Source organism: Typopeltis vanoorti, chromosome 14, assembly GCF_054136105.1.
Source record: "Typopeltis vanoorti isolate ZY-2024b chromosome 14, IOZ_Tvanoo_1.0, whole genome shotgun sequence".
In the NCBI taxonomy this organism is placed as follows: Eukaryota; Metazoa; Arthropoda; class Arachnida; order Uropygi; family Thelyphonidae; genus Typopeltis; species Typopeltis vanoorti.
This window is the reverse complement of record NC_143562.1, coordinates 116,215,852-116,231,396: the sequence shown is the minus strand read 5'-3', so window position 1 is coordinate 116,231,396 and position 15,545 is coordinate 116,215,852. Positions and strand designations below refer to the sequence as shown.

Genomic DNA, 15,545 nt, shown 5'->3' with positions numbered 1-15,545 from the left:
CTCTATATACAGGATTAAATAAATAAAAATCCTATATTTAAACAATGGCACAGCCAGTAGGATTAATATTATGATAATATCCTCTATATAAATAAAAGTGAAATCTCTATAATATTAACAACATAACACACTGACAAATGTCCTCCTCTCAGCTCCAATACATGACATCAATAGCTGAATCCTACTGTGACCTTATTGGCTCATTGCCAAAACAAGATGACACCTGATTGGCTCTCTAAACACTCGTGCTCATTGGTTTCACACAAATGAAGGAAAGCTACTTCATATCAAACTAACCAAATTGTGCTTCTTTTTTCTTGGTATTTGGCTATAACATTTCATAGAATACAGATAACTGAACAAACTTTGTTGCATTACATTCTTGATTATATTATCTTTCCATTGTTATATAATTTTATAGTATTACACCAAAAAAAGTGGTGTTATCAGCCATCAAACTGCAAAAAAAATTTTTTCCAAAAAGTTTCTACAATTTTGGCCACTAGTGTATATTCTATTTACCTCTGTTGTCTGAAACACCCTTCTTTATACTGTCTTTTTCAAAAAACATGTCAACTATTTTCTACTTACTGATCTCTGGACTGGTGTGCTATAGGTCTTGTGACCTTCAGTTTGTGGGACATATGTGTATATCCCATCACAACCATTTCTTACCTATTCAGGATGGGTTCAGTACCCTAATCAGGGTACTCAACCTATCTGAATGAGCTGCAAAAGCTCATTCAATTGTTAACAAGTGAACCTCCATAGCAAATAAACTCGAATACCATGACAAAAAGTTGACAAATAATAAAACCCTACTTATATCAGTCTAATCTTTAAAGTGTGGCATGACTATAAACAATGAATTACACGATAACCACAATAATTAACTTTAATGAAATTAAAGTACAAATATTTGATACTGAAAATACAATGAGAATACACCTTGTATTCCCGTTTCTAGGATTTGCTAGTTTCTACGCACTGATGATGTACTGTTATTTTCAGTATGAAATATTCGTACTTTCATTTCATTAAAGTTAATTATTGTGGTTATCATGTAATTTATTGTTTACTGCTTACTTATATCAGATCATTATTAGTATCAGCCTGGTTGGCCGAATGGTTAGTGTATCTGCTCTCCAGCCAAAAGGCTGAAGGTTCAAATCCCACCGTGGGCATGTATGTTTGTGAAAATAGTGGTGGTGGTCGGTGGTAGATGATGAAGGTAGTTGCGGTTGTTGGTGTGGTAGAGACAGAGTTGTAGAGTAAGTGCCCTCCCTGGATGGGTCTTTGGACTCCCTGGAGGTGTTACATAATAATAATAATAATAATACGTTTCTGTATACACCTTCAGGAATTGATTATAGTAAGCGGTGAGCTATGGAAATTTTAACAAAGGGCTCACATCGTCGAGCAAAAAAAAATTTATCTTATTGTTATGTTAATTTATCTTACATAAGAAAAACATTTTTTTACTATCAAAATATAATAAGAATAAAATCTTTTATAATCGCACATATGAAATAGTCAACATTTTTTATAAACAAAATAAATTTCTGTTTGTGATAGAAGTTTTTATGACAAACAATCTATAAATAATAAATAAATATTATCTAAAAACAATAATATTGAAGTATGTTATATTTCTCTTTGTTTTTATATTTCAAGTGATAATCAACAGTACCAATCAAGGGGCACTATTTTATAGTTCTATTTATTTATATGCAATTACCAAAAGTGAATTCTTATTTGTAAAATGGTAGTAACAGTAACTCTAATATTTTATTTAATAAAATCAGTTTGTTAGGTTACCATATGAGTTTTTCGCTTAATATATTTGAGAAAATTGTTTTGTTTTGTGTTTATTTAAAAAAATAAAAAAGTATACAAGACGAACAAGGGGCTCGCAAATTTGAGAAAAATTTAACAAAGAGCTCGGCCGAGCCCCTTATAGCTCACCACTGATTATAGTGATCACAAACAAATTGGTGGTAGACATTTATGTGTTTACTAACTTGGCAGCAGGTGATTAACAATAAACTGAAATTCACTGTAAAATTAGTCATTAGATAAACTAACAATTTTACCTTACAGGTCTGCCATTAATCTTTGTTCTTTCCTCAGCCCTTCTTAATCCTTCTTCACAAACATGGAGGGTCTATAAAATAAAATTCAAATATACAAACTTAGTAATCAACTTAAAAGTTTATATGAAGTGCTCCTGATATGCACTTGTTAAGTAAGTATTCAAGAAGAATAGTTCCTCAATTCCTTTATTTGTAGTATAATATGTTTACATATAATCAACTTTCACTATGGCAAATATCATTACAGTGAATTCACTCGCAACAAACTATTTAGAAAAGTTGGCTAAAACATAAGCAATCAGCATACATAATATTAACAAGCAAAGTGCCTGTGATCAATTTCCAGAAACCTACAAACTGGTTTCTAATATACTGGTAATGTGACATTCTAGTATTAACAAACTGAACAGCAATGCTCCTCAAAGAGGTGCTTGTGGTACTCCGTTGCACCACAATCACATCCCTTTCACTCTTTCCCACTATACAGTGTGAAAGAGTGAAAGGGATAAAATTATACATTTTTGAAAATTATGGAGACAACTACCGTGTTTGAATAAAAACTTTAGTTTAATATAACTAAAATCTACATTCGACGTTTCGACCTTTATGTCAAGGTCATCTTCTGGAACATACAACTATACACAGACAACAAGCTACACTACAATCAAACTGGTTTGTTAAAGTTACTGATCAACCGCTATGACAATTGTTGGCCTGACCTCTGGTGAAAGAAAAAAAAAAATAATATTATACATCAATGCTAGAGTCCTATTATTAGTGTTATCTGTTGGTTGTAGAAATACATTGGGCACAACAACAAGTTTATGTATCTATCTATATATATATATTAACATCATGATTATAAACGTACATTCCAGCCAGTTGGTATGGAATGGTTTCTAATACTAGCTGAAGATTGGCTAGAGTCCTGACTTATGCTGGATCTCATGAATTAGGTAGGCTGAATGTGTGCCATCCAGATCCTTGGAATTTTCATGCCATCTTTGTTGTTGATATTTGGGTGGTTTATCAGGATTTCGCAGGCTTCCTTAAATTTCCTTTCATACCAGGTTTTTGTATGGTGTAAAGAGAGGGTGCTCTTTTCCAGTTGATTTGGTGTAAGGTGTTGAGCACGTAATCTGAGAGGCCTGCTTCACCATAATGGTTATATTTAATGTGTTCTTTCTTACGTATAGGGATTGTCTGTCCTATTTCACCAATGTACGGTAAGTTACAGGTGCAATAGACTCCAGGATGTGCCAATGGGAGGAGAGGATCCTTAGAGGAGCTGAATATGGTTTTTTAAGTTTAGTGGGTGGCTTGAAGGTGGCATTGAGGTTATATTGTAGGATTCTGTTGATTTTTTCTGATAACCTTTTAATGTATGGGATGGCTATGGTTTTACTGTAATCTAGATTCGTTTTTGTTGTTGTTTTATGGAGTATTTTATTAATAGTATTTTTGTTATAGCCATTATTTATGAATGTGTCGCTGATAATTTTTAGTTCTTGTTTCAGGGCTTGCTGGTTAGAGCAAATTGTTGTAGCTCTGTTTTTAAGGGTGTTAATAACTCCATATTTTTGTGATGGGTGGGGGTATAAATTAGCATGTATGTATTGGCCTGTAGGTGTCGGTTTTCGGTAGACCGTGAAGGATAGACTACCTGAAGGACGACGTCTGACTAGTGTGTATAGGAACAGGAGCGAGTTTTGATTTTCGATTTCTATGGTAAATTGTATGTGTTCGTGTTGTTTGTTCAGGTGGCTAAGGAATGTGTTTAGTGTTTGTCGCCCGTGCGGCCAGATCGCGAACACGTCATCAACATATCTAAGCCAGACTGTCGGTCTTAGCGTGGTGGAATCAAGAGCCCTTTGCTCAAAGGTTTCCATGCAGAAGTTAGCAATTGGAGGGGACAGTGGTGAGCCCATGGCTGTACCTTCTTTTTGTAGGTAAAATTTGTTTTGCCACACAAAGTAACCGGACTGTAGTACGTGGGCAAAGAGGGCTGTAATGTCAGGCGGAAATTTGTTCTGTAGTAGAAGAATTGTGTCATTGATGGGGACATTTGTGAAAAGAGCAGATACGTCAAAACTGACTAATAAGTCATCTTTGTCAAGTGTTATGTTTTTAATTTTGTTTATAAAGTGTTGAGTGTTCTTTATGTAGGAGGGGGAATGACCTACCAACTCTTTGAGTGTTGACGCTAATTTCTTGGCTAAGTGGTAATTGGGGCTATCTATTCCTTCCACAATTGGTCGAAGGGGCACATTTTGTTTGTGTATTTTCGGGACCCATATATTCTGGGGTGGGCGGGCGTAGTGGGGTTTGAGTATTTTAACTGTGTCCGGTGGGCAAGAAGCGACAGACTTGAGTAGTTTCTCTGTTTTATCCTTTATCCTATTTGTTGGGTTATAATTTACCACCTTATATGTGTTGTTATCGGCTACTAGTTGATTTATCAGGACTCTAGCCATTCTTCAGCTAGTATTAGAAACCATTCCATACCAACTGGCTGGAATGTACATTTATAATCATGATGTTAATATATGTATATAGATAGATACATAAACTTGTTGATGTATTTCTACAACCAACAGATAGCACTAATAATAGGACTCTAGCGTTAATGTATAATTTTTTTTTTTTTTCCCACCAGAGGTCAGGCCAACAATTGTTGTAGCGGTTGGTCAGTAACTTTAACAAACCAGTTTGATTGCAGTGTAGCTTGTTGTCTGTGTATAGTTGTATGCTCCAGAAGATGACCTTGACATGAAGGTCGAAACGTCGAATGTAGATTTTAGTTATATTAAACTAAAGTTTTTATTCAAATACGGTAGTTGTTTCCATAATTTTCAAAAATGTATTCGGATCACCATGTAAGCTTAAAAGAAAGGATAAAATTATAAATTTCTGTTACCATGCTACTAGATTATTTTCCATTCAGCTGTGCTCTACTTTTATAAAAAAATACCAATGCAGCAGTTGGTCAAATGTTACTGTAAAGTGGAATAATATTATTATATAGCTATTCATTTACAGAAAGGAAAATAAGTAAAGTAACACTGGAAGTTTTTACCTCTATATCAAAGTCTATATCTATATTAAGAATACATATGTATGAACTAAAACAAAAGCTACACGACAATACACACAATACAAGTTATAATATAACCGCTCTGTTAACCGTTTACACTAGATGGGAAGAGTAAAATTTAAAATTAAATGAGTTTGGAAGACATATCTGCAACCCACTAGGCATTCCGATACAGAACATTGGAAAACAAGGTGGTAGAACTCCCAACACTAGAAAACCACATCAGTAGACGGATCCCTGAAAATAACAGAGTGTAGAGTAGCAATTGATGTAGTTCAATTTTTAATTTTCATTATCATTTGTTTTATTACCTTTTTTTTAATTAAATTATTTTTTTATTTAAAATTTTAATCTTCCCCTCTTTCTTTCCTTCACCAGAGGTCTGGCTGTGAACAGTTAACAAAGCAGTTATACTATAGTTTACTTATCTGCATTATCATGTGGCTTGTGTTTTAGTTCCTATATACATATTCTTGATCATGACCTTGATACAGAGGGTGAAATGTTGAGTATTATTTTTCTTAGTATAAGTAATTGACTAAGATGTATTATTGTCTCCATAAATTATACACAATGAATGACGACCACTATTTTGACAATGAGATAAAGAATTATCATGTAGGTAATTTATCTTGGGGTGCTTAAGGGTCAAAGCTGTATAACTGAGAGGAGACCTCCACATAGCCTTTAAAGGAATGCGGAGAACCGACCAGGGCTTCTGACCTAATGTCCAATCCTCACCTTCTCGTGGTGCACCCTGTTGGGTATCTACTTTGATACTGAACGAACGAGGATGGGCTGGCAATTTGGGATTTAGCAGACCAAATTGTATTCTTATTGGTTAAACCAAAATAAAAAATGATGGTACAACATGACAAAATTTCATGCCGGCTGGGGCGTCGCCCGGTTAAACAAGGCCCCCGTTGTTTTCGCCAGGGAACCAGGGCGAACAGCGAAAAGTCAGCTACTGGAACAAATATGAAAACAAACCCCAACTCAACATCACCAGAGTTAAAGATCGGTACTATCAACGTAAGAAGCCTGAATGGCAAAGAAATGGAGCTAGCTGAGGAATTAGATAAGTACCAGATCGACATAATAGGGGTGACTGAAACAAAAAAGACCAAAACTGGTGAGATCTTTCTGAGCAATAAATACAAAATGTTATATTCAGGCAATAACAATCAAGGAAAAGAAGGAGTAGCCATAGTATTCAACACAAAATACGAGGCTAATCTTCTTGAATGGCAGTCAGTCTCAAGTAGAGTAATGTGGGCAAATATGAGAATGGGGAACTGGACAATGAGATTTATTTGTGTCTATGGTCCCACAGAAGGTTCTACTAAGGTAGAAGTGGAGGAATTTTTTGAGGCTTTAGAAAAAGCAACTGACACAATGAAAAAGGAAAAGTTGGTCCTTGTTGGGGATCTAAATAGCAGAGTAGGAAATGATTGTGAGACATACAAAAATATTTTGGGAAAATTTGGAGAAAAGAGCAAAGCTAATAATAATGGCAAATATCTGTTGGATTTCTGCTCAGGACATGGACTGGTTATTACCAACACCATGTTCAAACATAAAAATGTGCACAAATTCACATGGAGAGAAGAGGCTAGGAATAAGAAAAGTCTCATTGACTATGTTATTGTTGATAGTGATGTTTTCTCCCTGGTGCAGGACACCAGAGTGTACAGAGGATTTGAAATTGGAAGCGATCACTATTTAGTCTTGAGCAGGATAAAATTGAATTTCATATTGAAAAGAATAACATGTAAGAAAGTTTTAAAGCGAACAAAAGTTGAGCAGCTCTCAGATGTAAACTGTAGACTAAAATACAGAAATATTATTGAAAAGAAAATGAAAGAGTTTGAGAACAGGAATCAAACCTTGGAGATTCAGTGGCAAACTCTGAAGGAAACATTGATTGATTCTGCCAGAGAGGCATGTGGTGATGTTGTGTGCAAAGATAAAAAAATCAGAACTCCCTGGTGGACACAGGAAGTTAAAGAGGCAGTGAAGGAAAAGAAGAATGCATATCAAAAGTTCCTGGCAAATAAGTCAGCTTTTACTCTTACAGAATAGAGAGACAAATGTAAGAAAGCTAAACAGTGTGTAAAACTAGCTAAACAAAAGTCATGGGAGGACTTTGGCAAGAATATAGAAAATAAATATCAAGAAGGTGGCAAAATATTCTGGAGGTTGTTGAAGAAGCTTAGGAATGGAGGAAAGAGTACTGTAAAAGGAATTAGAGATGATAAAGGTGAAATGAAAACAGGAGAAAAAGATATCCTTGAAGTATGGAGTAATTACTTTGAAAAACTGCTAAATGAAACAAGCAGTGATGACAGCACAGTGATAAAAAACACTGACCAGGCATGCAGTCAGGAATACATATCCATACTTGAAGTAGAAAAAGCCATCAAAGGCTTGAAATGTGGAAAGGCAGCAGGAGTAGATGATATTCGACCAGAAATGCTGAAGTATGGTGGTATAAGAGTCTTACAGTGGCTGCACTGCATAGTTCAGAAAGCCTGGACAGAGGGACGAATTCCCGATGATTGGAGTAGAGCTCTCATAGTACCCATATATAAAAAGGGAAATAAAACTGAATGTGAGAATTACAGAGGTATTTCCCTACTGAGTGTTCCTGGCAAGATCTATGCAAGTATACTTGAGAAACGGTTGAGAAGAATTGTGGAAGGAAAGCTTGGTGAAGAACAAGCTGGATTCAGGCCAAATAGAGGCTGTCAGGATCAGATCTTCACTTTACGACAAATAGTCGAGAAAGCATGGGAATATAACAAAGATCTGTATTTAAGTTTTGTCGATTTGGAAAAGGCATATGACAAGGTGCCAAGAGAGAAGCTATTCAATATGCTGCAGTTATATGGTGTCAATGGGGCATTATATCAAGCAATACTTAGTCTTTATTTGAGTTGTGAGTCAGCAGTTAGAATTGAAGGAAGTACAGGAAGATGGTTTAATGTTAAATCTGGTGTGAGACAAGGATGTACATTATCCCCTCTGTTATTCATTATCTATATGGATCACATTATGAAGGAATGTGGTATTAAACCTGATATCAAAATTGGAGATGTTAATGTCAGCTCTTTGCTTTATGCGGATGATGTTATACTTCTAAATAAATCCGCTACAAGTCTGCAAGATTCTCTGACTAAATTGAATAGCTGTTGTAATAGATATGGTATGAAGGTCAGCAATAAAAAGACAAAGACAATGAAAATAGGCAGAATCATTGAAAATGTCAACTGTGTTGTGAATGGAGAACCTGTGGAACAAGTAAAACATTTCAGCTACTTAGGCACAATTTTTACTGAAGATGGTAAACTAAATATAGAAATAGACAACAGAATCAGCAAAGCTGGTATCGTGGGAAGTCAATTGAATAAATTCATATGGAATAAGAAAGAAATTAGTCGGAACACTAAATTAGCTGTATACAAGACTGTGTTCAAACCAATTTTAACTTATGGATCTGAGAGCTGGGTCAGAAGTAAAACACTTGACCAAAGACTAGAGACCGCAGATATGAGAGTCCTGAGAAAGATTAGAGGCGTGAACAGATGGCATCAATGGCAATATCATATTAAAAATGAGGATATTAGGAAAGAACTTGACATTGTCAGCATCCAGGAATGCGTTAGCATAGCTAATCTCAGATGGTATGGTCACTTAAATAGAATGGGAGAGGAAAGATTAGCAAAACAAGTGTTCTCTGCCAGGTTGGCAGGAAAACGACCCAGAGGAAGACCAAGATATAGGTGGATTGATACGGTACAAAGTGCCTTAGACGATAGAAATATAAGATCTGATAATGTTGGAGTCTTGACAAGTAACAGACTGATTTGGAGGAAAATTGTAGATAGGAAGTTAGTAATGATGTAATTTTTTCATGTAGTACTGTCATATCCTGTACACCCCTTGAGGGTACATGGCAGTAATTTGATGATGATGATGATGTAATTTATCTTACCAAGCTTTGTTATGATTCTTATAATAATATGGTAGCAAATTATTAAAACAAGTGCATGTTCATATAGTTACCAAAATTTCTACAGTATATATGTGTAGTGCATTTGTTATAAAAGTGAGCAATTGTATGGGAACATGCATAAATTAAAATTATGGTTTTTTGTTCATTATAGCCATGATTGTGTTATTTCCATGATCATTACAACAAAGTTTGACTGCAGTTAATCAGGTGTTGCTACAGATCTGGGAAAGATGCAGGCGATAAATGTACAGGCAAACTGACCAATTAAGAGATGGTACTTAGAAGCAAAGAAAATTAATTTTGATTTTTTGGGGGACAACTACCTGAAGCACGTGTAACAGAGAGCATGAAAGGACTGAGTCTTAGATATGATCATTTCATCAGAGAATGGTATTGTAAATTTGGTGCAGAATCTGCCTTTAGCTGACAAGAGATACTGAGTGATCAGCTAGTTGATACCAAGCTGTATGAGGGTTTCATATGTGGATATATGTGAATCATCAAGGTGGGTGTTCATAGAAAGCCAAAGTATATGTTTGTTTGGAATTACAACCAGGAATTAAGATGTATTAAGGGCAAGTGTATTACGTATGTTAATTGTACATATTCTCTTAAGTGGCTTAAATATAAAGAGCCAATAGGCTTCATTTCGGCGATATAAACATTATTTAAATTAAGGGGATATTAAATCCCACATGGTTTTAAAACCGAATAAGAAACTCAAAGATTGGAATCAGAGTTTCATGCCGAATATATGGTAAACTTAAAATTATCGGCAATTACTAGCGTGAGCTAATGCAAGTAGTCCTAGTACAATCTCGGGCAACTCGCAGCAAAGGTGGTAAAGTTCTGATCGCTATTCTTGGTATTTTCCATACATTTCCTAGGAAATGTAGAAACACATTTCCTAGGAAATGTATGCTGTTATTACATTATGGTGATAGGTCACTACCCAGACCTGTTTCAGCCTTTTTTTTTTTTTTTTGAGGCTTTCATCAGTGAGTAGCTAAACAAATAGATACCAAAGGGGATAGCGAAAAGAACTTATATACTCTGCTATATGAGTTGTCAAAAAGGTGCAACCATTAAGTTACTTAAATATAAAGAGCCAATAGGCTTCATTTCGGTGATATAAACATTATTTAAATTAAGGGGATATTAAATCCCACATTGTTTTAAAACCGAATAAGAAACTCGAAGATTGGAATTAGAGAGTTTCATGCCGAATATATAGTAAACTATAAAAGTATCGTCGATTACTAGCATGAACTAATGCAAGTAGTCCTAGTACGTAGTACAATCTCGGGCAACTCGCAGCAAAGGTGGTGAAGTTCTGATTGCTATTCTTGGTATTTTCCATAATGTAAAAACACATTTCCTAGGAAATGTATGCTAGGACTACTTGCATTAGCTCACGCTAGTAATCGCCGATACTTTTATAGTTTACTATATATTTGGCATGAAACTCTCTGATTCCAATCTTTGAGTTTCTTATTCGGTTTTAAAACAATGTGGGATTTAATATCTTCTTAAGTGGTTTATGACATGAAAAACCTCCCTAGTTTCTGGACAAAAAACCTTCACCCACTACGAGACCAGATAACACACCTTCAGTTGAAAAGTTTCAAGAGACAATTTGGAGCAGTAGGATGGAATGAGGAGTAAGATAGAAAAGATTAGTGCTACTTGGACACTGGTTAATTAATTAATTAGTGTATGATGATACAATGGTCATGAGCCTATAAAGGCAGCACTACATCTTTTTGTCTGTCAATTGTGTGTGTGCGCGCGCGTTCTCCTGGCTGGTTTGTCTGTTTCCTACTTCTTTGAATGCCATCTCTTATCGAAAGGAGGAGACCACCTTGGCAAATTTTAAGTGATCCTCAGCCACTCTGAACAGTCCCTCAGAGCACATGCCGGTCCACTGTCTGATGTTTACCAGCCAAGATTTTCTTCATCTTCCTTGTTCTTTTCTTCTTCCATTTATCTTCCCATTTATAATCAATTGAAGTATATTTTTAATTACAAACTAAGTGACGTGACCAAGATATGAAGTTTTTCTTCTTTTGATAATATCTAAAAGTTCATGTGATATACAAATGTTCCAGTACTTTGATTAGACATTTTTGCTGCCAATGGGATTTTAAACATTCCTCCGTATATTTTTAAATCAATGTCTACGTTTCTGCACTGTACTGCAGCACAGACCATATATAGCATTTAACCATGGGTACTTCTTCTTCAGCTGCTCCCATTTCTATATAGGGTTGCTGTTTCTGGTGAATCTTCTCCACTGGTTTCTATTGTAGACTCCATCTTTGTCCAGGTTTTTCTTTCAGATCTTCCTCTATCTTTCCACTTCTTTGATCTTCCTCTTCTTCCTCCTCCTCATATTTCCATCATCATAATTTTCATTCTGCCTCATTACATGTCCATACTATCTTAATTGTGCTTCTTGTATTTTGTTTGTAACTGCAGTCACCTTTACAGTACCTCTGATGTGTTCATTCCTCACCTGATCTTTCAATGTTACTCCACACAGCCATCGAAGCACCTTCATTTTTGTAGCACTAATCTAGCTTTCATTGGACTTCTTCATAGGCAGTGTCTCCATTCCATATAACATTGTAGGTCTCACTACTGTTCTGTATATTTTTCCTTTCAATTCGACTGGAACTTTTCTATCACACAAAATTCCTGACATTTCTTTCCACTTCTCTCATCTTGCCTGAATTCTGTTATTGAATTCCCTTTCCACTACTGAACCCAGATATTTGAATTTATCTACTTTTTTGATGACCTCTCTGTTCAGCACTACATCTTCTTCAGTGTCAACATTTTGACTGCACACCAGATATTCAGTTATTCTTCTACTAACTCTCAGTCCTCCTCCTAATACTCTGTTCCATCTCCTCTCTGGTTTCCATGCACAGTACAATATTGTCTGCATATAACATACTCCAAGGTGCTCTATCTCTCTCTCTCTGACTTGCTCTGTCAAAGTATCTATTACTACATTAAAGGAAAAGGACTGAGTGCTGATCCCTGATGTAAACCAACTGTTACCTCAAAACTCTATTCCCAAACAGTTACTAACTGTTGCTTGTGCATTTCTATACATTTTCTGTATCAGTCTAACATATTTTTCTGGTACTTTCTTTTATCTTAGACTCCTCTATATCTCTTTTCTAGATACTGTGTCATATGCCTTCTCTAGATCTATAAAAATGACATTTACTGGCCTTTGTCCTTCCATGTATTTTTCGATCATATACCTCAGAATAAATACTGCATCCATAGTTCCTCTTTGAGGCATAAAACTAAACTGTTCTTTTGCAATATTAACTTCTCCCAACCTTTCATCTATGATTCTTTCAAATAACTTCACCATATGAGTATTAAGTTTAATTCCTCTATAATTACATTTAACCATGCGTACTCTAAGCTCTAAATTTAAACTGCAGTTACACAGTGTTGATTTCATCAGAAGAAATTTTTTCTTGCCATTTCAATTCTAACTTTTATTTCCACTGCATTCTTCATTTAACCAGCATCCAAGATATTTACATTTTGTCACCGTTTCTATTTGTTTCCTGTTTAAATAAAATGCTGAATTAAGAATTGGCTTCCTGCTTGTAACCACGAAGTTTTGGTGATATTTATTCTTAATCTTATTTTTTCACTCTCTTCGTTCACTTGTTCAAGAAGATCCTGATTATTGTCAGCCAGGAGAGCTGTGTCATCAGCATATCGGATGCTATTGATGATTTCACCATTTACATTAATCTCTTCCTTTTAAGATTTTTTGAAACATGGCTTCTGGTATATGCTAAAAAAGAGAGGAAACAGCACATACCCTTGCTTTGCTCCTTGTTTAATGTTAATGGAGTCTGTAATAATGTAATCAACTTGAACGGATGCATTTTGGTTTCAATATAAGTTTTCGATGATCCTGATGTCTTTACCATCTAATCCAATTCTTTTTAATAATTCAATCATTTTAGCATGTTGCCTGTTTTGAGGGAAGGAAAACCCAAGTTTCCGGGAAGGGGGGGACCCTCCACTTCTAGATGAGATGGAGAGTTTTCCCAACAATGTCTGAATGTATTCAAAAATCAGGAGGTTATTATCAAGGTAGGTGAAAATGAATTAATGAAAGATTAAGCACACAATCTGGAATATCACCTCAGGTTTCTTAAAGAGGGATCATGGTTTTGCACTATATTTTGTATTTACAAGATAAATGGCAACATATGCAGTGAGCAAAGGAAAAGCATCTATATAGTACATTTGGAATTTGCAAAAATGATCTATCAAAGACAGATCAGAATGTGACATGCTGGTCATCAAAATGCAACAGAGATGGTTAGATAGCAGTTTAGCACTGGTTAGCAGACTGGGGTCTGGGAGTCATGCATGTCAAGAAATTTTTGGAAATTACCTATGTAGAATAGAAATGAGTATAAATAAATAACTAAATATTTACATGTCAGTGTTACACCATTTCAAGTAGAGATTACGTAAGTGCTTGAAAACACAGATTCTTAAATGTGATAGAAAATTTATCTAAAAAAAAAAAAGACAGTCCAGTCTCATTGTGCAATCTGTAATTACTGGCAAATAAAATATGTTGAATGAAACAAGAAGTGATAGAACTGTGGGAGAAAATAGTCAGAATGAATGCAATCAGCAATCAAGAGTTACCAAAACTTAGTTAGAAAAAGCCATCAACAACCTAAAGTCTGGTAAGGCATCTGAAGTACATAATATTCGACCAGAAATTCCCGAATATGGAGGTATAAATGTTTTACAGAGGCTACGGTGCATAATTCAGATGACTGAAGCAGAGCTCTTACCCAGTTATAAAAAAAAGAAATAAAACAATGTGAAAATTACAGAGAAATTTCCTTGTCTGTATTCAGGCAAAATAAGATGTTTTCAGGATCAGATTTTCATTTTAAGACAAAAAGTCATAGAAATATAACTAGAATCTGTATTTCCATTTGGTGGAAAAGCTGTTCAAATTGAAATATAATTATATGGTGTAAATGGTACCTTATTTTAAGTAATACATCATCTATATTTGAATTGTAAGTCAGCAGTTAGAATTGAAGGGATACTGTAAAATGGTTTTCTGTTAAATTAGGTATGAGGTGCTCATTATCTCCACTTTTATTCATTAATGATATAATTATATTATGAATAGTGACACTAGATGCGATATCAAAATTGGAGATGTTAATCTCAGCTCTTTAAGATGTACTCATAAACATACCAGTAGAAGTCAGTGGGATTTCCCCAACTAAACTGAACAATAAATTTGGTATGAAAATCAGCAATAAAAAGAAAGACTATTAAAATAGGTAAAAACTTGGAAACATCTATTGCATCCTGAATGAAGAAACTAGATAAAAATTAATAGATAATAAAAATTAAATTAAATTAAAAATTAATAAAAATAAAAATTAAAAATAAGAGAATAAACAGATGGAATCAATGGCAGAATCACATTTAAAATAATGATATCAGGAAGATGACTAACACTATTAGCATTCAGGAATGCATATCAAAGTTAATCTAAGGTGGTATGATAATCAAAACAGAATGAAAGAGAGGGAAAGTTATCAAAACAAATTTTCTAACTTCTTTAGCTAAGATCCACCTAGATCTTAGTCTTCCTAAGACTAAAATCTAGGCAGATTACTTCCAACATGTAAAATCTGACATACTGGAGTCCTGACCAATAAGAATTTAATTTGGAGGAAAATTGTTAATGCTGTAAACTTTTCACATAGTATTATCATAATATCTTGAACCCCTCCACCCATCTAAAGCAGTGCTTCCCAAACTTCTGGATGTCAGGGCCCCCTTTGCAAAAATTAAAATATTTCACGGCCCCCCTCGAAAAAAAATCGTAATAGAGATATATTATTATAATATTTATTGTATTTATATTCAATACAAAACATACACAGCGAATATTGCAAATCAAATGCATATATTACATCTTTTGCCTCTTACCGTTTGGTTCTGAAGACGATGCGGGCTGTTCTGGTAAAATATGAAATACTGTCCTTTTTTTTTTGAGTCTGCTTCTGCTTCTTCTGATTGTTCGCGGGAATTTTTTTTTTATTTTTTATCAACCACTTATCCATCTCAGGGTTAAATTTTTTTAACGTAGAATAGATCAAATAATATCACCACTTACCAATACTGGCACACCACAGACTGATAACATGAAATTAGTGAATATTACCTGAATAAGGGAATCCCCCAGACCAGGAACATTTTTCACTTTTGTGACTTTTCTCCTTTTACGGTAATTAAGCCTAACGCGAAACAG

At 34.8% G+C, this 15,545-nt stretch overlaps 1 protein-coding gene across 4 annotated transcripts in view; it reads right to left on the bottom strand.

Moving 5' to 3' along the window:
- Positions 1-15,545, bottom strand: part of retm (real-time) — a 469,145-nt gene that overhangs the window by 148,210 nt on the left and 305,390 nt on the right. For all 4 annotated transcript variants that reach the window (XM_090404393.1, XM_090404395.1, XM_090404396.1 and 1 more), the window contains one exon: positions 2,094-2,164. In XM_090404393.1, the coding sequence (XP_090260519.1) occupies positions 2,094-2,164 (71 nt within the window). The remainder of the gene's footprint in view (positions 1-2,093; positions 2,165-15,545) is intronic.